Raw genomic sequence first — 22,722 nt, forward strand, 5'->3', positions numbered from 1 at the left:
GTGGCCGCACCCACCCCGGAAAGGGAGTGGGGAGTCACAGTCACTTTCTGCCGAGCCCGCCGGGATGGGAACGGAAGTGCTTCTCCCGCTTCTGAGAGCGAACGCCAGCGAGACGATCCCAGGTGTGCCTGCTGGGCGTGCCCCCGACGGCGCCGCCCCCTTCGGGAGAAGGGTGGGCGCCCCGGCTGCTCCGAGTCGGCCGCTCGCGCCGAGTCCGGGGGAGACGTTTTCGGTTTCAACCGTTTAGGTTCGGCCAGTGGTTCTCTGGCTCGTCCAAAACCAATTGCAGAATGTTACAGAGCATGTTTGCAGGCCGGGCGCGTGCACGCACATGCACACGCGCGCGCGCGCCCACACACACACACACACACACACACACACACACACACACACAGGCGCACACCTGCCATCTTGACCAGGCGACACACATACACACACGACTGCCATCTTGACCAGGCCAGTGATTCGCTGGCTCGTTCGGAAGCAACTGGAGAATGTTATCGGGGCATGTTCACAGGCTGTGCACACGGGCACGGGCACACACAGACTCACACACAGGCAGAGAGACAGACACACTCACACAACTGCCATCCTGACCGGGCGAGAAAGACCCGAATAAGGTCCAGGAAGGGAAGCCCGGGCCGGGCTGGAAGTGGCCACTGCCTTCCTTTCCCTGGGATTCCCGTCTGCGGGGACGCGGAGCGAGCAGGCGGGGCCGCGAGCCCGGCTCCTCCCTCCCCGTCAGCAGCCCTGGAAGCCCAGCAGCCGAGCCCGGGTCTCGGGCGCGGGGGGCAGGAGGGGGTGGCCAGGGGCAAGGGCCGGGCGCCGTGGCCAGGTACACCCCGAGGCTCGCCCTCCGCCAGCCCCCACGCGCGCCTCGGGTTTCCGGGTGCGACTCGCCGGCACCTCGGGAGCAAAGCCCCCCCGCCCAGCTCCGCCCAACCCGGAAGTGCGCCCACGGCGTCTCCGTTTCCAGGGAGACGGCCCCGCCGACGTCACTTCCGCCGACCTGTCCGGACTCCAGGCTGTTGGGAGGAAAAGAGGAAAAGCGAGCCGCAGCCACGACGGTGGACGCGAGCGTCTCCGGTCTGCGCATGCGCCCGCTCGGCGGCCTGCTTCTATTTATGTGGGGGATCCAACATGGCGGCTGCGGCGACCCTGGTGATGGCGGTGGAGCCCCGCAGAACATAGTGGCGGGGCCGGGGGCACGGTCCGCACCCGCGGCGGCGTCGGCGGCGACGGCGGAGGGCGGCGGAGGGCAGCGAGGCGGCGGAGAGCGAGCGAGCGGGCGCGCGGGCGGACCCCGCGGCTCGGAGCCGGGCGCCGGCGCGAGCCCGGGCGGCGGGCCACAGGCGCGGGGATGGCGGAGCCGCGCCGAGTCGCCTTCATCAGCCTGTCACCGGTGAGGCGGCGCGAGGCCGACTTCCCGGGGCCCGAGCGCGAGCCCGAGCCCGCCCGCGAGCCGCCGCCGTTCCGCGAGGCGCCCCGCGCGCCGGAGCCGCCGGCCCCGCGGGAGGCGCCCCCGCGGCCGGACGCGCAGCCCCCCGCGCAGCCCCCCGCGCCGCCGCCCGCGCCGCCGCCGCCGCCGCCGCCGCGCGAGGTCAGCCGCGCCGAGCCGCCCATGGCGCTGCAGCAGCGCGAGCCCCCGCGGCCCGAGCCGCCGCCGCCGCCGCTCCCGCAGCTGCACTTGCCGCCGCCCCCGCCGCGGGAGCCGGCCGCCCGCGCCGAGCCGCCGCGCAGGCCGCCGCGGGAGACCGTGCGCCTGGAGCTGGTGCTCAAGGACCCCACGGACGAGAGCTGCGTGGAGTTCAGCTACCCGGAGCTGCTGCTGTGCGGGGAGCAGCGGGTACGCGCCGCCCCTGCCCGCGCCCCTGCTCTCGCGTCGCGGCTCCCGGGCGCTCCGGGCTCCCCGGGCGCCGCTCCCGGCCGCTGCCCCAGCGCGGACGCCCGGGCTGCTGCCCTGGCCGAGCGGCGGGCGCGCAGCCCGCCCCGGCCCCGGGCTCGGTGGAAGGGAAGAGAAAACGTTGGGGGACACGCCCCCCAGTCGGTAGCCGGGAGATAGTGGCAACCGCCCGCCGCCCCCCGCCCGCCGATCCGCCTCATCTTCCTCACTGTTTGTTAGGGCTTGGCGGCCGCGGCCGCGGAGATAGGTGCCCGCTCGGGATCGCGGGTGGGTTTGCTTTTTTTTTTTTTCCCTTCTCTTTTTTTGCATATTAAGGGAATTTCGGAGTAGCTGCAATTTGCAAGCTAGAGATTGCACCGGAGGAATAGGGGTCGGCTCGTTGTCTGTTTATTATTGTGTATGTGTTGGTCAACCTTTTGAGCTTTGTTTTCTGTGCAGTCCGTGCCCGCTGTAATTGAATGGGAAGGTGCCTCCTGTTCTATTGGCGCCTCCCATCATATTCCTGTTTGAGTGGATATCATTAGTTTATGGGTCCGAGTGGAAGGATTATGGCCTTTGGTCGTTGTGATTTTTGAAGAACGGTGGGGAAAAGAAATCTTAGCTTCGAATTTTTTTTTTTCAACTTTATTGGAATCTCGAGGCACACCTTTGATGGAACTGCGGTGAACAATGGGCATAGGAGAAAGGCTTGCTGATAATTGTCATTTTTATTGTTGTGGGCTGGCGAGCTTCAGAAGTTAACTGAAAAGGGAAATGATAGAGTAACAGTAAAGAGAGAACAATTTCCCCTGTTTAGCCAGATTATGCGCTTTATTTGATTTTGCTTCAGCTTAGGTCTAAATGGACTCCAGCAGGCACTCGTTTGTTTTCGTGCTGCACTATCTTTGTAGTAGAAATGAATGGCTCCATTTAAAGATAGGTTAAACAGTGTCGCTGGATTTTGTTTATTTTGTGGCCAGTTATCTTTTGATCATTGTTTACAGATATTGTTATGCGACCAAATCATTGCTGAATGTTTGCAGCCTGAGTAAATTGTTAAGGATCGAGATCGTTTTGATCACGTCCACATGTTTTGGCCTTAGACTCATAATGCCCTGTCTATTTATGCCACTTTTTCCCCCCTCAGATGAATTTTAAAAATTGTGGATTGCAGCATTTTTCAGATGCATTGTATTTGCTAATCAGTGTAGGACTGTAGTTTTTACTCCTTACGCTCAGCCATGAATCACAGGTGAAAAGCAGCATATTTGAGTAAAAATATATAGGATAGTAGACAAGTGTGTTCCACTGTGTTCCACGCTATTCTAGAAATAGTGCACCCACGGCTTACCTAATTTAGTCCAGTAAAACTCCATGGCTTCTGGCTTTACAAATGGAAGCTAGTGTGCGGAATGGCTGGTATGTCCTTTTATTATTTCCTTCCCTACCAGACCAGTTCTTAGTAAAACAGAATTTGTACAGTTGTACAAAAGAAGGATTCTTCCCAGATGAGCTACAGTAGGTAAAAAATTACAAACACCTTTATTACGATTCCCTTTATGCTGTACTAGTCGTGCCACGTTAAATTTATATGAGATATGTCACTGTCACTGTCATCCCGTTGCTCATCGATTTGTTTGAGCAGGCACCAGTAACGTCTCTCATTGGGAGACTTATTGTTACTGTGTTTGGCATATCCAGTATGCCATGGGTAGCTTGCCAGGCTCTGCCGAGTGGGCTTGATACTCTCGGTAGCTTGCCGGGCTCTCTGAGAGGGGCGGAGGAATCAACTCAGGTCGGCTGCGTGAAAGGCAAACGCCCAACCGCTGTGCTATCGCTCCAGCCCCATGAGATATGTATCATAATTATTAAAGAAAGTTAATTTTGGCATTCTATCATGTTAATTTCACATCAGAATTGCTCATTTTATATAATGGGCAGGTTGATGAATTTTTAAGTTTAATTTTTGCATTGACACCAAAGCCTCCTAGACCCCTGTGGCCCACCACTAAAAAAAAAAAAAAAGCGCTCAGTGAACCCTGGAAATGAACCTTCTTTCAGTGAACAAACAGAAAGTGGCCTCGGTTGCACCCGAGACCACTGATGTGGCCTGGACTTGCCCAGCGCCTGTGTGTAGGTGGGGGTATGGTCCACTTTACGAAACATTGGGTCAGCCTGGGAGTTTATTAGTCCAGTTTGCTCACTGTCGAGTCTTCCATGCATCAATTATCATAGTCCACTGAACAAAAAATTTTAAATGTTTGTACCATGCACCTTTACAGCAAAGTTTTCTTGGATTTTTCTGTTATTCCTAAGTGAGGCAAGTGAAGTTGGAATGGTTCCCTGAAAGGAAATCCAGGGCAGGGATAGAGCTCTCCTGTCTCACACGTGAGAGGCCCTGGGCTCAATCCCGGGCACCGCAGAAGCAGAGACATAAAACCTGCGACCATGAAAGGAAATCCTAAGAGAGACCATCACAGCGCAGAAATGTGACCATTAGAACTGGTTGCTAAATGGTGGTGCCCAGATTTGGTTCTTCTTCCTGTTAAGGGGAGTTCAGTTATTTTTAGGGATGTCATAATCTTTTTAAGATAGTTTTAGCTTTGAATTACTGTAATCGAACAACATACCACATAGCAAAGAGTACGAGTTTAAAAGGGAGGAAAAGAAACTTGTACTATTTAGAGAAAAGGGTTCTGGTATTTTGAAATGTCCTCTATAGCTGGTTGACAAATTTTTGTTTTGTTGAGATCTACACCTGGCAGCGTTCAGGGCTTACTCCTGGTTCTGCACTCAGATCACTTCTGGCGGGGCTTGGGGGGCTATATGGGGTGTCAGGGATTGAACTCTGGGTCAGCCTCATGCGAGGCAGGTACTTTACTCTCTGACCCTGTTATCATCTCTTCATGCGAAAAAGTCCAGTTAAATGAGCAAAATAGGAGAAAACAAACTATCCCGTCTGTTTTCAGGCTAGCCGAGCCCTCAGTCCTGCTACCACTAGAGTTTTCCACAGTAGGCCGTGCTCCACTACCCATGACTGGGGGGACTGTTGCCTTGGGAGCAGCTGGGGGACTCTTTATGTTCATTCCTTACTTATACGGCCTGGGGACCACACCTGGTGGTGCTCAGGCTGCTCCTGTCTCTGTGGTCAGGAGTGGCACTGCTGGTGCCCGTGGGGACCCGATGCAGTGCCAGGGACTGAACGTGTATCGGCAGCGTGCAGGACATGCGGGCGCCTCACCCTTGCTTCTCTCTGGCTTCTGGTTTGTGACATTCAAGAAGGTACCTTTCCAGGGGAGTCCTGGTGACGATTCTTTTTCCCTGGAAAGGGGGCGACGCCAGGCTAGATAAGTTTGGGGACTCTAATCTGTATTTGAGTGCTGGTCTGTAATGGCTGAGACATTGCAGTCAACTCTGCAGTGGATTATTTTATTCACCATCCCTGGCTAAAGGAAGTCATTCAAGTTTGAAATAAGTTTTGGCAGTAATTGATACTTCAAAAATAATTTTTGGACTTAGTACTAGGGCTGGAATGGTAGTACAATAGGTAGGGCACTTACCTTGCACGCTGTGAACCCAGATTCGATCCCCAGCATCCCCTATGGTCCCTCAGCGCCTCCAGGAGTGCTCCCTGAGTTTAGGGCCGGGAGTAGGGCAGGGCATCGCCCAAAACAAAAGCAACAAAAGATCTTTAATTAAAAAAAACTCTCTTTGTAAACCAGTAAAATCTTCCACTTGTGAACATGATCAGTTGAACCTTTATTATAAGAAGAAAAGTGATTATATATTGTTAGTATAATTATGTTGTGAGAATTCTGTGGAATTCCATTGCTCGCTATAGTTGGACCTGTTGGATAAGTTTTAGGATCTATAGGAAAGATCTTTTAGCTCCTTTTACGGGTCACACCCTGGCAGTGTTTGCGGGCTGGAGTGTGGGGGGCTGTGTGTTGGGGGACCCTGTGTGGAGATGTGGGTTGAACTGGGGTTGACAGCCTGCACGGTACGCGCGTCAGTCGAGGTGCGGTGGGCTCTGTCTTTCTTGCCCCTACTAGTGGAAAGATCCTAATGGTGGCATTAAGTTAACTTTGAAGGACAAAATTGTGTCAGTTTTGTCTGTAAGTAGTAAAACATTGATACTAATTTTCAGGTCTGCCCCTCGCCCTCCCCCCCCAAAAAAAAACCATTCAGAAAAGGCTTAGTTAAGGGTGGGGAGATAGCATAAAGGGTGGAGTGCTGGGGAGGGGAACCACGGAGCTTAATTAGAGCCTTGGTTAGGGGTAGATTAAGTTTTTGAATCATGAAAGGAAAATGAGTTTGTTTTCTTTATTATTAATTGTCAAGTGTAAATTTTTTGGACGGGGTTTGGGCCATACCTGGTAGTGCTCAGGACTTACTCCTGGCTCTGTGCTTAGGGATCACTCCTGGCCATGCTCCAGGAACAGTATATGGTGCTGGGATCGAGCACTAGTCCCGTGAGCACTGCCTGGGAGCCTGCTCTAAGTAAATGAAATGGCATAGCCATGCACTTGGAGTTGTCCGTGTAAGATGGTTCTGATCAGTAGGACGGCAGCGCCCTGCCCACTGTACTCTCTCTGGCCCTCACTCTTTCCCTGTAGTCTCAAATTGGTAATTCCTAGTGGATTGAAGAAGCCAACGCATTGCATTCCTTTCTTCTGTCATGTTGCGGGTGAGGACGGAGACTAGGACAGCCCTCACGAATATGCTGCTACTGTTGACTTGCTTCCTGGGTCTAGTGAAGTGTTTGTACTTTTCTGTGATTGTTTGGAAATATAATTAGGTTCGCCCACCCCCCCCCCTTTTCTTTTTCTTTTTTTTTTTTGCTGGAAACCTGTATATTTAAAATGTGTCTGATGAAATAGTAAATTTGATTTATATTTTTTTGTTTTGATAAATAGATGTGGACTCTTAGTTCTTTGTGATTTCAAGTCTTTGTTAGAAACAGTCATTCTTCTCTGTTAGAAGGTAGCCATGGTAATGATTGCAGCAATTTTACTTTTCCAGCTTTGTTTGAAGGCAGTCCTGGATTCTTCCCTGAGCAGAGTGGGGGTGGGGCTGGGGGAGTAGAGAGGTGGCGAATATTGGGCCCCTGTAGAAAGCCTGAGGGGCCTCAGGTGGTCTGGTGCTGACCTGGGGCATGCTCGCTCCAGTGAACTGGGGATCACTGTAGCACTGCTGTTCATCGATTTGCTCGAGTGGGCACCAGTAACGTCTCCATTGTGACTTGTTACTGTTTTTGACGTATCGAATACATCACGGGGAGCTTGCCAGGCTCTGCCGTGCGGGTGGGATACTCTTGGTAGTTTGCCGGACTCCTTGAGAGGGACGGAGGAATCGAACCCTGGACTGGAGTGATAGCACATTTTTACCTATTTTGAAAAATTTCTTTCCTTTCTCCTTGCTGTTTTGTTTGTTTATTTTGTTTTTTGTTCGGGGTCCACACCTGGCAGTGCTCAGGGCTTACTCCTGGCTCTGCACTCAGGATTTAGGCCTGCTCGTGCTCGGGGAACCATATGGGATGCCCGAGACTGAAGGTTTACCCACTGCTCTAGCCCCTTGCCTTGCTGTTTTTAAGGATGTGACCATATGATAATTTTGCAGGTAGAGAGAGTTTGAAGTTTTGAGTTCTTAAATATTAAAAAATATTTTTGAATACTCAAGAGAATGTTAACTGCAATGTATATGTATAAAACAAATGTATGTGTGCACACTGTATACCATATATATGTAGTGTATATATATAGTTGGAGGGTTTTTTGTGTTTTGTTTTGCTTTGCTTTGGGGCCACACCTGGCTCTGTGCTCACCGATTACTCCTGTAGGGCGCAGGGGACCATATGGGGTGCCAGGATGGAACCTGGTTAGGCAGTGCCCTGCCTGCGGTACTGTCTACTCCTACTCCTTTTTTGTTTAACTTTTGGTTTTGGTTTCTGGGCCACACCTGGCTGTGTTCAGGCCACACTCCTGACTCTGGGCTCCCGTTCCTTTCGGGGGGATCTGGAGACGGAGCCAGGACTCCAGGCGTAGGTCTCACGTTCTGTCTGTTGCCGTTGTCTTGTTTCCAATGCTGCAGCCACCAGGGCCGAGCCTGGAGGAGCTGGTGTGGGCATGTGTGCCAGGGAACAAACCAGGCCTCACACTTGCAAGGCCTGTGCCCTGTCACTGGCCCTCTGCTAGCTTTTTAATGCTTCCGATTGATTTGCTAGTAATTGGAGAGATTGACTCTCATTGAACTTAAGGATACATTCAGCTTTGGTTGAAGTTATAGTAATATTTCTATTTCTTCTCCCATTTTGCTTTGAATCAGAAGAAGTCCGTTCACACAGAAGACCCATTTAATGATGAGCATAAGGAGAGGCAAGAAGTAGAAATGTTGGCTAAGAAGTTTGAAATGAAATATGTAAGTATGATCAACTCTTCACTTCAGTAGTTCTATCAGTCTTCCTGTTTTTCTCTGTGCCTGGGTGGGTGGTTGTTTCTGTGTCCTACTTCCTTGCCCAGTTCTTACAGATTGAATCCAAAGGAATGGTTCAACTGTCCGATAGATTCTGTTATGTTTGTGATGGCTGTGATAGTAGCCCTCCTTTATTATGCTTCCTCTAGAGTCCAGTAGTGGCTCAGTACTGTTTCCAGTCCTTATAACAAACTTACAAAGTAACTATTGCTACTTTTTTTTTTAGTGAATTACCATGAGATACAGACTTACAAACTTTCCTGATTATGTTTTAGTCATATAGTGATCTAGTACCCATCCCTCCACCAGTGCCCATTCTCCACCACCGATGTTCCCAGTATCCCTCCCGCCACCCCCACCCCTTCCCACCCCCTGACTCTGTGGCAGGCACATTCCCTCTTACTCTCGCTCTCCCTTTGGGTGTTACGGTTTGCAGTACAGGTACTAAGCGGCCATCGTGTTTGGTCCAGAGTCTGCTTTCAACACGCATCTCCCAAGCGAGCCCTGCAAGCATCATTCACTTAGTGGTCCCTTCTCTGTCCCAGCTGCCCTTCCCCCAGCACGTGAGACTGACTTCCAAGCTACGGAACGATCCTCCTGGCCCTTATCTCTACTGTTCTTAGGTGTGAGCCGCCTGTTATGTTACTTTATATTCCATAAATGAGTAACTAATGCTACATTTCACAGATGAAGAAATAGCCCCTGAGCTCAAGGTTAAGTAACTGGATTAAGGTTACACAGGACATGAATGAGACTACCTGTCCAAGTGTCTCTAGTTCTCTCTTAGGGGGAGGTGGGGGAGTACACCTGGTGGTGCTCAGGCTTACTCCTGAGGGGGGTTCCGTGCCCAGGACTCACTCCTGGTGGGGCTTGGGACTGTAAGTGGTGCCAGGAATTGAACCCTGAACCCGGTCATTGCCTGCCAACGTAAATGCCCTCCACACTGTACCCTGGCCCTTGTAGTTCTTGCTCATGACCCTTTCCACTGTCAGTGAGAAAACTGTCCTCATTTCCTTGGGGTAGGAGTTTTGAAACCTTCCTGACTCGGGCTCAAGGATGAATGTGTGTACATTTTAACCCCCAGAACCAGTGTAAATTAGATGCAGCATTACATTTCTTTTGAAGTGTCCTTTTTGCCTTAAAAATTCTTGTTTAGTTCATGTGCCGCAGCAACTTGGTGTTTGTTTTCATGTAAAAATAAAATTTGATTACCTGACTATTAAATTCTTTAACATTTCTCTCAAATTTTCAAGGTAGATTCACTATTATATAGGAGATGAAGTCCCCACCCCTTTGTTTTTCCTGGGGCCTCTTTTGAGACTTGAGGCTGTGCCCATTGGTGCTCAGGGGCTACGCCTGGCTCTGTGCGTGGGGTTACTCCGTGGCGGTGACAGTGTTGCTGGGGATAAAAGCAGGATTGACTGCAAGTACCTTACCCCTGTTCTCTCTCTCTGGCCTGTAGCCGGTCCCTTTACCTCTTCCTTGGCCGCTTGGCTAAAATATACCTGGTGAGAAGCAGGCTCTTTCCCCTCTCGATTCGGTGAGAAGCAGGCTCTTTCCCCTCTCGATTCCCCTGTGAGCATTGCAGAGCCCACCGAGGTTGGAGGTGGGCTCACACTAGCCTGCCCTTCGTGTTCTCTTCGCAGTGCAGATGGGGTGGAGAGAAGAGAGTATGGTGGGTTGGGTGCTTCTTTGCACATGGCCAGCCCACGTTTGATTTCCGTTACCCCGTATGGTCCTGAGCACCAAAGGGAGTGACCCCTGCATACAGAGCCAAGAGTAAGTCCTGAGTACGCTGGGTGTGGCTCCCAAAAATCCCAACAGCAAACAGGAAAAATGTAGTTAGGGTATTTCGTGGTGCTTGTTGGTTCTTGTGATAATGAAGAAGCTGGAGACGGGGCTGTGTATGAGGAGAGACTGCACGGCGGGTCCGTTTCTAGGCAAAAGTGTCCTTTGCTTGGATTATTTAACCTTTTGGGGTCCCTGTTTTCTTATGTATAAATCGAGGAGAAATTAAACTTTTTATTTATTTTTTATTTATTTATTTATTTATTTATTGCGGGGGCATGGGGGCATACCTGGCTCTGTGCTCCTGGCAGGCTTGGGGAACCCTATGAGGTGCAGCCACTAGCAAGGCAAATGCTTACTTGCCAAACTATTACACTCAGTCCCCAGAAATTGAAATGTTTTGAAGTCTCCTCTGACTCTGTCCTGTGACCAGGGAGTAATAAATTGATAGGTGAACCATTGGTGTTTCGATGAAACATAAAAGCTACATTCAGTCACGTTTGTGGTAGTTAAGTATAGTGTAATGTCAGATGATGGGTCCTGAAATACTACTTGTGTTTTCTTTATCTTCGTTTTTTTCCCCTTTGAGACCTCCCAGATGGTGCCCTGGTATAGCCCCTGGGCCACTCTCCACCTATGAGGCCGGCACTTGAGTTGTCGGGTCCGAGGCCGCAGTGCTGCTCGGGCGCTGTGGGACCAGGCACCCCAGGGACATCTTGGCAGCCAAGGGCCTCCAGGGCTACACCCCGCGGTGCCAGGTTTGGAATCAAGGTCGCCACGCCCTGTCCGACGGCCCCAGCCCCCGCACCTTCTTCTCATACAGATAAGCACGTCAGTCAAACTTCACATCCTCTTACACAAATGACACACTGGTTAAATGTAAGGTTTGGTGAAAGAGCCTACTCGGCTCAGAGTTTTAAGACGGTGTGGAATGAAGAGTGTCCGTTCACTCTGCTGCCCACCGCTCCGTCACTTTTCCTAGCGGCTGGTAATGTGCAGGAGGGGGCTTCTCCCAGGGAGAGTCCTCGTCTGCGTGCCCTGTCCCCACCAGGCTGCGTGACACACGTACTGTACAGAATCTGCCGCACGCTTCTGCCCTTGGCGCCTGTGTTTCCCTGCAGGAGCGTTTTCCTGACCTTCACTAGAGAAGTCGCACCCATGCCCGCTGAGCCCGGTTTGGCAGCATGTCCTCCAGCCTTTGCCTTTCCCAGCCTGGCAAGTCAAGTCACCAACACCTGACCCAGGATGCCGCCTGCCCAGTGGCAGTGGATCTTGTCTTTTCTGTCATTGTCCTCGGTTCTGAGAGCTCCTGCCAGCTTTGCCAGGGCTCCTTTGTCTTCTGGGGTTGGCCGTGTGAGAGCGCCAGTAGTGCGAGTCCTTGGGGGATCAGGAGGGCTCCCAGCTCCCCGGGGTTCCCGTGGTGTGGTCCCTGCGAGCTGAGCTTTTGTCTTCTCTGCTGGTGAACGTGCAGAGCCCGGCTCGCTGGACAGGTGGCTGCTGGCTGGGGACAAGCCCACGGCGTCTTCTCTTGCTTTGCTCTCTAGTTGGGGGCTCGCTGTAGCAGTGGAGCAGCCATCGGGGACCCAGCGCCCATGGAGCTGCTGGGTATCCACTCCTGGAGAGCGTCGCCCTCTGCGCCCCAGAGCAGGGCCGTATGGCCAGGCAGATGCGGACCCTTTGGGCTGGCGGCCCTGTGCAGGGCCGAAGAGCTCGGGCCTCTTCCTCATCTGGGCAGGCCCGGACCGCCTTCTTACCCTCGATCTTTCCTTTCCGCGTAGTGGGGGTGGCAGACGAGCTGCCCTTTGCGTCTTTAAATCCACCTGTCATGGAGATTGTTTCCCTTCTCAGCCCCCCCACTCCCATTCCATTTGCTCTGGTGGTGGCACTGTCGCCCTGACGGGGGTGCTCAAAGGCTAGGTCCTGGTCTCCGCCGTGCCCCACGCTGCACTGCTCACGGTCCCCTGGGAGATGCTCGCATCAAGGCTCCCTGCGCTAAAGCTTACTGAAATGTTGCTGCACCCAAGAGCCCCTTTTTCTGGTTTTTGATTTTTTTTTTTTTAGATGAGAAAAAGGATGAGTTTTATAATGTTTGTGTCCCTAATTCACCTTTTTCAGCTGTCTTTTTCTTTTGGTTCCTTAATGTTAGAATTAGATGTTCCTGTCATTCCTGCAATTTTCTACCTTTGCTTCCTGAAATGACAGGTGTCATTATTTGTTGTTTTATGTAAAAATAACGGAAGTATTTGACTGCGTTCGTTCAAAGGGACGTGGCCGTTGCTGGCAGTTAGAAGGCGAGGCCTGTCTGTGGCACAGAGCCACATGCCCAGGCTAAGGCTCCGTTAGGGATTTGAAAGTGAGTCAAAGGGCTAGTTCCAGGCTGCAGATTGGAAGGGGCCTGGTGTCTAGGCTTTGGAGAGGAGGTTGCTGTCTCCTGGGGAGTCTCGTCTCTCGGTAATCCCCAGGATTGCTCGCTGCCCTTTCTGGGATGGGGGTGAGTGGGTGGCAGGCAGTAGCAGCAGTGTTTTATAGGGGAAGGAGCATTGTATTACGAGTTATGTCCTGGTCATATTAACGAACTAGATGATCTTGGTGAATGATTGTGGCCTCTGTGTGTGTATGGTGTGGTGCTGGGGATTTAACTATGGGCCTCACATGCAAGGCTCTTGGCCCATTTTGTATGCTTGGATATCTGTGAAGGAAGAATAAGATTTGCCCAGTCAGCTGTCTAGCACCAGTGGCTTTGCCTGTGAACGAATAGTACGTGGACTAAAAGAATATTAGCGGGCCGGAGCAATAGTACAGCAGGTAGGGCACTTGCCTGGCACACAGCTGACCCGAGTTTGATCCTCAGCACCACGTATGGTCCCCCCAAGCCCCACCAGGAGTGATCCCTGAGCACAGAGCCGGGATCAAGCCCTGAGCCACCCAAAGCCAAAACTTAAATTAAAAAAATAAAAGTATTCGTGTTGGAAGTTATTTCACAGCTATATAACTGTGAAATACTAGACTCGTAAGCATATCACTCTTGTACAGAACTGCTATTGTGTGTGGAACACTCCATCCAGTCTTTGAGAAATGAATATCTGTGGGATGTTCACCTCTTATTAATGGGCTGCCTCGCTGGGCGTGCTTTCCGCTCTGCCAGGGAGCCTGGCTCTTCAGTCCTGCAGTCAGTTCCTAACGATTCCAGGAGTGGGGGCGGTACGCAGGAGAGCAGGGATTCGACTGAGGTCGACCCCGTGAAAGGTAGGCTCCTGAACCCTGTACTCTGTGTCTGTCCCCCTCTTACGGATTCTTTATGAATCTGTCTTCTTAGAAGCCACAGTAAATCATTTGGAGGTTTTAAGAAAGCCCCTAGCATGGGGTCGCGTTGACACTACAGCGGGCCGGTGCTTGCCTTGCATGCTGCTGACCCGGGTTCCGGCCCGGCACATAGGTCTTTGTCGGCTGAGAGTTCATAGTTCAAGCGTAGCGGACTGCGATGACGCTGAGAACCTTGCTGGTGCGTCACTGCACAGGCCAGAGGGCTGGTGAAGGTGGGGTTGCCCCAGGCGGGCCTGCACCTGCCCTGTCGAACCGGCTCAGCTCCAGCTGTTTTCTTTCTGGAATGTGGAGTTAGGGTCCCACATCTTTCCATTTCTCAGAAGAAGCCAGAGCTTTGTTCCTTCTTCCCTTTCTTTTTCTTGAGCACAGTAGTCACTGGTGCCTGTGTGTGCCTGTGTGTGCCTGTGTGTGTTTGTCCATATGTGTGGTGGTGGGGGGCGGGGACGATGACGCATTTCCGTTGTGGAGCAGGCGTTTGGAGGACCAAGCGAGTTCGGCTTCCCCGGGGATCTCCAGAGGGGGAAATGAGACACAGTGAGACGTGGCTGGGCCTGCGGGAGATGGTGATGAATTTGGCGGTTTGTCGGCAGGCCTGAGGGACCAGTTGATGGGCTCCTTGTGGTCTTCATTGTGGGCAGCTGTTCTCGTGCAGGGAGGGGTCCCCCAGAGGAGGAGAGAGAAGCTCGGACTCGTCTGAGGATGTGTCTGCCCTGGCAGCACTGGCTGGGGGGGAAGGATTGAGACGGCTGTGAGAGTGGCAGTGGCAGGAATTGGTGGGGGGGGGGCGGGGGGAGGATTATAGAAGCGCCCCGTCTGAACTGATGTGTTTCTCTCCCCCTCCTCTGCCCCTTTCCTGTCTCCTGTTGTCTTCTTCTTCACGCGTGTAATCAGCATCAGTTGCCAAGTGCTCTTTGGGAAAGGGCAGGATGACTGCTCAAGACTATCCTTACCTCAGGAATGCTAAATCAGTTCTCGTGTGTGAATCCTCGGGCAGCGAAGTCCCAGTGTGGCCTTTCGGGTCCTCTGTGGAGACCAGCCTTGTGTGCTTGTTCCTGGAGGGACTCGGCCCTCAGGCCCCACACGGTCAGCCTCCGTGCTCTGCTTTCCAGCCTAGCCTGCCGACGTTTCTCACTAGACGCGCCGTTCCTGAGCTCATGGATGTCTGTGGCAGGGAGTCAGGGCCAGTTTCTTGGCACACACTTTCTCTTCCTTCTTCAGAATCTCGGGGACACAGGTGATTGGGAGGTTGTTTCCTCACGTTACTCGCCAGCGGTCTTGAAGGCTCGCCCTGCCTTGGAATGGTGATGGGCACAGGTGCCTCCTGGTCTGCTGCCCGCCAGGGACTCCACAGCCTGTGGCATCTGGGGCTGGAGAGATGCTACCGGGAGGGTGCGTGCATAGTGCACCTTGTTAGATCCCCGAGCCCACCAGGTGTGCACTCATGCCCCCCACCCCCCCCAAAATGTAATACATACTACATTCCTACCAGGCATTCATGAGCAACTGTGAAATCACCTTAATGACTAAATCTGTGATTTTTCGGGGGGTGTGTTTGGTGCTTGGTCCCACAACTAGTGCTGCTCAGGGCTTCCTCCTGGCTCTGCACTCATGGATCAGTCCTGGCGGGGTTCACCATATGAGGTGCCAGGAGTTGAATGCAGATTGGCCGTGTGTAAGGCACAGCTCTAACCCTTTACTTACTCTCCAGCCAATTCTGTGTGATTTAGATCCCCCTCCTTTCTCTCTCCTCTATCTCCTCTCTCTGTTCTCTCCTTTTTCTCTTCTCTGTCTAATTCAGTGCTCAGAACTTACTCCCCAGGCATCACTCCTGGGGGGGCTCGGGGAACCATATGTGGTGCTAGACCTGGGTTGGCTGCATGCAAGGCGAACTTCCCTCTTCACTGTCCTGTTTCTCCAGCCCCTTTATTTTTATTTTTGGTCTTACCCTTCGGTGCCAGAGATTGAACCCAGTGCTCCTGGAGTACAGAGCATGGGACTCGGCCCTTCGCCATCTCCCTACTCTGTAAAAAAGTAAGGCACGCCGAGGGGCTCGTGCACTAGCGGGCTCTCTGGGCAGCTCTGTCTCACCACCCGCGTTTGGTGCTCTGGAACCGCTGCGTATGGCTGTTGGTCAAGGGCAGGCGATGGAAGGAATGAGGACCAAGCTGGTTGCTGATTAGTTACCTTTTATTCAATCTTCCATCTTTCTCATCTCCCGCACTCCCAGCTCCGTCCTCTCTCTGGATCAACTGCAGCCTCTCTCCTCTCTAGTCTCTCCTCCTACTTCTCTCTCCCACCTTACCCTCTAGGCTACACCCAGCCAGGTAGCAAAATCAACATAAGAAAGCCCTTCCTGACTCTTAAGGTTCTTTTTTCTTTTCCTTAGTCCAAACACTTATTAACATCTTAATACTAGTTATTTTTGTATGGACATAGCAAGAGATACATTGAGGCTTGCAAGGCAGCTCTCCTGGCAACATCTTGCCACAGACTCAGACCACAGCACTCAGGCCAGATTAATCATTCCTTACCTTAGCAGGGCCCAAATCTAGTTATCACTGTTTGGATCATGACAACATTTGTCCATGATCAAGCTCTTAACTTATAGTTAAGCATTAGGCACTTTGGCCAGGCCCATCTCGATGCCAGGGTAGCACACAACTCACCACTTGCCCTGGGTCCATCTCGTCCCTCGTCGGGACCCTGCTTTTGGGGGTGCTAGGAAGTAAGGGCAGCTGAGGCTTAGGTTGAGAGAACAGATGCCCAGGAGGAAAATATCATGTAGAGTCAAATGACTCCCAGGTTATAAAAGCATAGCATTTGCTAAGTCTTCCTGTGTCTATACAAAAAGGACATTGCTCTGAATAAACTATGCAAAGGACTCAAGGAGAAGAGAAAAACAGTATTTGCAAGTCAACAGAACACTAAGAAAGAAACTACAAATAAACAAAGAGGAGTGGGAGCACTGTAATGGGAGTAACCCAGTAAACCTAAACTACCTGAGGCTATGTAATCCTACACTACTCCAGGTCTTAGAAATTTTATTTTAATTATTTGGGAGGCAGGATTTGTCACACCAAGTCATGTGGGGCTGTTCCTGGCACAGTGCTCAGAGGCCACTCTTGGAAGTGCTCCCATGTATGCAAGCATGCACTCCAGGCAGCTGGAGCATGACCTGGTGGGCAGGGCGCCTGCTTTGCATGCAACCAACTAGGTTTAATCCCTCGTACCCCTTAGGGTCCCCAGAGTGGTGCCAGGAGCGATCCCTGAGTGTAGCGCCAAAAGTGAACCCTGAGCAGGCTTTGCTCGGGGCTTGTTCCTGAGTCTGTGCTCTGGGGTCACCCCTGGCTGGGCTCGGGGCACCATGTGTGATGCTGGGGAGCAAACCCAGGTCAGGCTGCTGTCCTGTTGCTCTGGCCCCGGAATGGCAGTATATTTTTTTTTAAACTATTGATTTCTAGCAAGTGGCTTTTTTACCCTTTTTTAAAAAAATTATATTTTTACAGGAAATAGTACTCAATGGGTGGAAAAGATATATGTTGTTTATATGTTTAAATAGAACATGCATATGTAGCAGTGCCAGGGTTGAACTGGGTCATAGCCAAAGCAGCTACATGTTAGGCAAGTGCTTTACTTCCTTACTGTCCCTCTGGCCTCTTTTTTTTTTTTTCCTTTTTGGGTCACACCCGGCGATGCTCAGGGGTTACTCCTGGCTCTGGCGGTGCTCAGGGGACCATAAGGGATGCTGGGAATTGAACCCGGGATTCAAGTAACCCACGTGCTAGGCAAACTCCCTACCCGCTGTGCTATCGCTCCAGCCCCTGGCCTTTCTTTTTATACTTAAAATAATTGTGCATTGTCTAAATAGTCTCTTCAAGTATGAGACTGGTATAAGCAGGTGTTAGGAAGTACTTCTGTTCTTTCTGGAACTTCTGAGAGTGCGGTGATGAACGATCACTGAGCTTGCTGAGGCGACACCTTTGCTTCCCCTCTTTACTTTGGTCTCTTTCTGGTTCCTAGGGAGCAATGTGGCAGGGCTTTGGATAAAGCAGTTTGGGCAAACCTCTTAAACTTAACGTAGAAATTCTGTTTACAAAGCGCAGATAGCAGTGTATTTAGCTTCTCTAGAGCAACAATACTGTGTATGTTTTACAGCATGCACAATGAAACCTAAAATGATAACCTTCTCAAATGGCGGGCAGGGAAGGAGGGAACTCAGACTTCTAACTTCCTTAGTTTGGTTACCAGTGTCCTTGCTTGCTGTGACATGCCCTTTTAATTCCTTGGACACTCTTGAGTTGAAGACATTCTCTTTGGCATCTTTCAATCCCAGGGGAACATCGAAACCAGCAGTTTCAGGGTATTTAGGAGGAAAGGCCCAAATCCGTCAGTGGTGATTATGGAAATCTGTGAACACGGTTCCTGGACTGTGATGTCAGCTCCTGGCCGCCTGGCCACCGCCTGCAGCCCCCGCCCTTCCTCGCACATCTGCCGAGACCGCGGGCAGAGGAGAGGAAGAGGGCTGGGGCCTTCCCCTGGGAACTTTGGCACCAGGAGTCTCAGCACTTGCTGTCCTGCTTGCTCCCGCTCCCCAGCTGACTGCTGACAGTTGGTTATCCTGGTGCCCAGTGGCACCAAGGGTCCCGCACCAGGAGCGTCCTGTTTGTTTCCAGTGTGGCATTGCAGTGTAATCAGACTACGTTGGCTTGGCACACAGATAATCAGGTTAGGCAGGTACTAATGACTCAGAAAGTCAATTTCTTCTGAATCATCATGAACCCACGGCATTTGGAATAGGTTTAAAGAGTGTCTTTTCTGATGTTGCACAGCTTATTTTACTTTGCAAAATAATTGTGTACTTTATAAGCGCTCTCTGTTGAGTTAACTGTAACGTCAACCGCTGTGAAGGTCCTGAGGATTTATCAGGGAAGACTTTGAACCTGTTGTCAGGAGTATTGAGCATTCTTTTTTTTTTTTTTTTTGGTGGGGGAGGTCACACTTGCGATACACAGGGGTTACTCCTGGCTCTGCACTCAGGACTCACTCCTGGCAGTGCTCGGTGGACCTTATGGGATGCTGGGATTCAAACCCTGGTTGGCCGAGTGCAAGGCAAACGCCCTACCCGCTGTGCTATTGCTCCAGCCCAGAGTATCAAGCATTCTTGCTAAGAGAGCAGGTTAGAGTGAGAGAAAAGGCCCAAGAGTTTGCAGGCAAAATACCTGGGTTCCATCCATGTCACAGCATGGTCCTTGGAGCATTGCTGGGTGTGGCCCAAAACCCAAAAAATGGCAGGGGCGGGGGGACCCTAGCTGGATTCAGAAGTTTACATATTTAACCATTTTACATTATAAGTTAGATTATGGACTTAACTATCAATAACAACTATAGATTCCTCTGGTAGCCCCCCTATCCACCTTGACTTCACGTTTCCAAATCTTTCAAGATTTAAAAAAAAAAGATGTGGGGCTATAGTGATAACATACCGGGTAGGGCGTTTGCCTTGACACAACTGACCTGGGTTTGATTCCCAGCATCCCATATGGTCCCCTTAGCACCACCGGGGGTAATTCCTGAGTGCAGAGCCAGGAGTGACCCCTGTGGATTGCCGGGTGTGACCCAAAAAGAAAAAAAAACTCAGGAGAAAGAAAAAGGTGGTGTTTTTTTTTTTTTTTTTTTTTTTTTTTAGTAAAAGGCATCGAGGTATGTGGCCAGGGAGATGATACAGATGGAAAATGGATTAAAATGCTCAATATGGGGACTGGGAAGATGACATAAAAGATTATGTCTCCTACTAGGCGTGATCCCTGAACACTGTTGGATATGGCCCAAAACACTACGCTCCCCAGATTCAAACAAATCACAAAATGTTCCTGTTGGAAATTATAAAGAGTTGCCAGAGTAGTTTGCACCCCCATGAAGATGACTGTTTGGCTTGGGATTCGTCTTGAAGCATTGTGAGTAGATAGATGTGAAGTGCATGTAGAGCTGTGACTTGAGCCATCGTAGGCAGGATGAATTGAGGACAGGCGTGAGGGTGGGGAGGGTGACGAGGGGCCGGGTAATGGAGAAGAGACTGTAGATCAGGATGATTGTGTGAACAAAGGTTTCGGTGGTGATTGGAGTAGAATAAGTAAGGGTTTTAAGGCTCAGTATCATTGAAGTATCAGTGTCACTGTCATCCCGTTGCTCATCATCGACTTGTTCGAGTGGGCACCAGTAACGTCTTCATTGTGAGACTTGTTACTGTTTTTGGCATATCAAATACACCATGGGTAGCTTGCCAGGCTCTGCCATGCGGGCGAGATTCTGGGTAGCTTGCCGGGCTCTCCGAGAGGGGCAGAAGAATTGAACCCGGTTCGTCCACATGCAAGGCAAACGCCCTACCTTTTGTGTTGTCGCTTCAGCTCCATTGAAGTATAATTTACAAAAATACAATTCATTTTATTTTTGGTTTCGGGCCACACCCACTGATGCACCCTGACATTGCTCTCAAGGATCACTCCTGGTGGGCTTGGAGGACCATATGGGGTGCTAGGATCAAACCAGGTTGGCCATGTACAAGACAGGCGGCCTACCTACTGTACTATGGCTCTGTCCCTTTTTTCATTTCATATCATTCTATTTTGTTTTGGTCTCCCAAGCAGTACTCTGGGTCTCCTGGGGCCACTCCTAGCTGTACTGCATCTATACACATCAGAGTTAGTTGCTCAGGACGGAGGTGGGAGTACACACTGGGTGTTACTGGGTGGGGCCAAGGTCTTGTGGTACCAGGGATCAAACTCAGTGCCCCAAATATGCAAGTCAGCACTCCTGTTCTTTGAGCACACCTCCCCGGCCCAGGACATCTGTTCTAAATACGCAGTTTGATGAGCTTTGATAAGTGCACCAAGTCTTATGATCACCACCTCAATTATGATAATGGAACAGTTTCATCATCACAGTTTTGTCCTTCTGCCTCTCTATAAGTAATTTTCTCTCCCTCAACACTGGGCCTGGGCCTGGGATAGGGGATTGTTCTTGTGTTCTAGAGTTTTCTATAAATGAAATCATTTGTGTCTGGATTCTTTCACTTAAACATAATTTTTTTTTAAATTTTATCCATGTATTTTATCAGTAGTTCCATCCTTTTTATTAGGACCACATGACCATCTGTTGTGCAGTTGTTTACTCTGTCCAGTTATCCACTCTGTCCATTTATTTATCCGCAGTTGGTTGTCCAAATGATGGGCGATTGGGCCTTTCTGGCTAGAGCTCTGATGCATGAAGCTGCTCTGAACGTGAGGATTGAGTCTTCCTGGGAACGTGTGTTTTCATTTCTCTTGAGTAATAATGAGAGCGGGATTGTTGGTCATCTGGTAATTGTACGTCTAATGCTGCAAGAAGCCCTGAAAGATTTTCGGAGTGACTGTCATTCGGGACCAGCCATTTAGCAGAGTTGTGAGTGGTTCACGTCCTTGTCACATTTTGTATGACGATCTTTTGAAATTTTTTTGTTTTTGTTTTTTGGTCACACCTGGCAATGCATAGCCGTTACTCCTGGCTCTGCACTCAGGAATTATTCCTGGCAGTGCTCAGGGGACCATACGGGGTACTGGGAATCGAACCCGGGTTGTCCGTGTGCAAGGCAAACTCCCTACCCACTCTGCTATCACTCCAGCCCCATCTTCTGAAATTTTAAGGCAGAAAAATAGAAATTGATGAAGATGGAGCTTTGGATGGAAGAGCACATTAGGTCAGTGCTTTCTGTTGTGGATTTGAGTGTCAGTTATCTCTCAGTAGCAGAATCAGCCGCCACCCCCCAACCCCCGCCACACACACACCCCTTCCCCCAGTGTACACGGCCTTTCTACGAGCTTTCAGAGGGCATCACCGTGGAGCCACACGGTCATGGGGTTGAAGACTGGCTCTTACTGTTTCTGCGACCTTAGATAAGTGACTGTCTCTTGTGAGCTTTGGCTTTTCCCTTGTGTCAAGCGTGAACTAAGATGGATTTACTTGTCTAATAAGCTGGTACACAGTCTCGGCTGCTGTGGGGGTGGGAATGACAGCTGTCGTCACCATTGTCTTCATGATTGGGACGTCAGTATTATTTTTATGTCCCTAGTACCTTGTCCTTTCTTGGAAATCTCCCTCCCCCCTGCCCCTTCCTGACTGTTCTCTCCAGCTGCGTTCATTCCTCACACAATAGCCAGAGTGATTTGATTAACCACTAATCTTTGCTGACTCCTCTCTGCCGCAGTCATTCAGTGCTTCCATAAGTGATTACTTCCTCTCTGCCTTGTCTGGGCCTAAATATGTCTGGACATCCTTGGTGAGGGTGTCTGCTTAAACGTTGTCTCAGAACCACCTGTATTTCCTGGCCACCACTGATCATTCCTGTAATCATTTGATCTACAGATACTGTAAAAGACATACTTCTATTGTTTCCTTTGGAGCTACACCTGGTCATGCTCAGGGCTTCTTACTCCTGGCTCTGTGCTCAGGGATCACTCCTGGTGGTGCTTGGGGGACCATATGGGATGCCTGAAATTGAACCCAGGGCCAGCCATGTGCGAGGCAAGTGCCATCCCTTGGGTACTGTTGCTTCGTCCCCTGTTGTAAAATCCGTGAGTGCTGACACACAGAGCAGGAGCTGAGTATGTTTGTTGAGTGGGTCGTTTTAAGTTTTTTGAAGACCAGGATTTTTCATATTTAAATACTTTTCTTAAGTATTTAAGAAATACTTCCCTCCCTCCCTAGCCCTCCCTTCTTTCTTTTTTTATTTCCTTTTTCTTTTGAGGGAAGGGAAAAGTCAGTTGGGCATTCCTGGTGCAGTCCGGGTGACCGTGGTGGGTGCTGGTGATTGAACTGGGCTCTCACACTGCAGCCCTTTGAACTGTCCTCCTGCCCCAGACTTTGCCTTTTTGTAGCATTACTTGTTATTTTGGTAGCAGTGCTCCGGCCTTTCTCCTTGCTCAGTGCTAGGCCTCTCGGCAGTGCCGAGGATTCAGACCAGGTTCAGCCCCGTGCAAGGCAAATGCCTCAGCTTCTGTGCTATCTCTTGGCCCAAACATTACTGTTTTATTAAAAAAATAGCTTAATTAACTTTTTACTTTTTCTTTGAGCGCTGGTTTACAGAGCTGTTTGTGATATAGTTGTTGCAGACATTCAGTATTCCAGCAGCAGTCCCAGCCGCAGTGTGCCCTTCCGCAGCTCACTATTGCCTCCAGCCCCCCCCCCCCCAGCCTGTGCCCCTGGCAGGCAGAAAGGAATTTATT

The 22,722-nt window shown here is 50.8% G+C and overlaps 1 protein-coding gene across 2 annotated transcripts in view; it reads left to right on the forward strand.

The window, feature by feature from the left end:
* The first annotated feature begins 1,134 nt into the window (after window positions 1-1,134).
* The window catches only part of UBN2 (ubinuclein 2), an 81,600-nt gene continuing 60,012 nt past the window's right edge, over window positions 1,135-22,722 (forward strand). For both annotated transcript variants that reach the window (XM_055124517.1, XM_055124519.1), the window contains exons 1-2: window positions 1,135-1,846; window positions 8,207-8,299. In XM_055124517.1, coding sequence (XP_054980492.1) covers window positions 1,361-1,846; window positions 8,207-8,299 — 579 coding nt within the window. In that variant the 5' untranslated portion in view covers window positions 1,135-1,360. The remainder of the gene's footprint in view (window positions 1,847-8,206; window positions 8,300-22,722) is intronic.

The sequence above is a fragment of the Sorex araneus genome, chromosome 1, assembly GCF_027595985.1.
Source record: "Sorex araneus isolate mSorAra2 chromosome 1, mSorAra2.pri, whole genome shotgun sequence".
Lineage (NCBI taxonomy): Eukaryota > Metazoa > Chordata > Mammalia > Eulipotyphla > Soricidae > Sorex > Sorex araneus.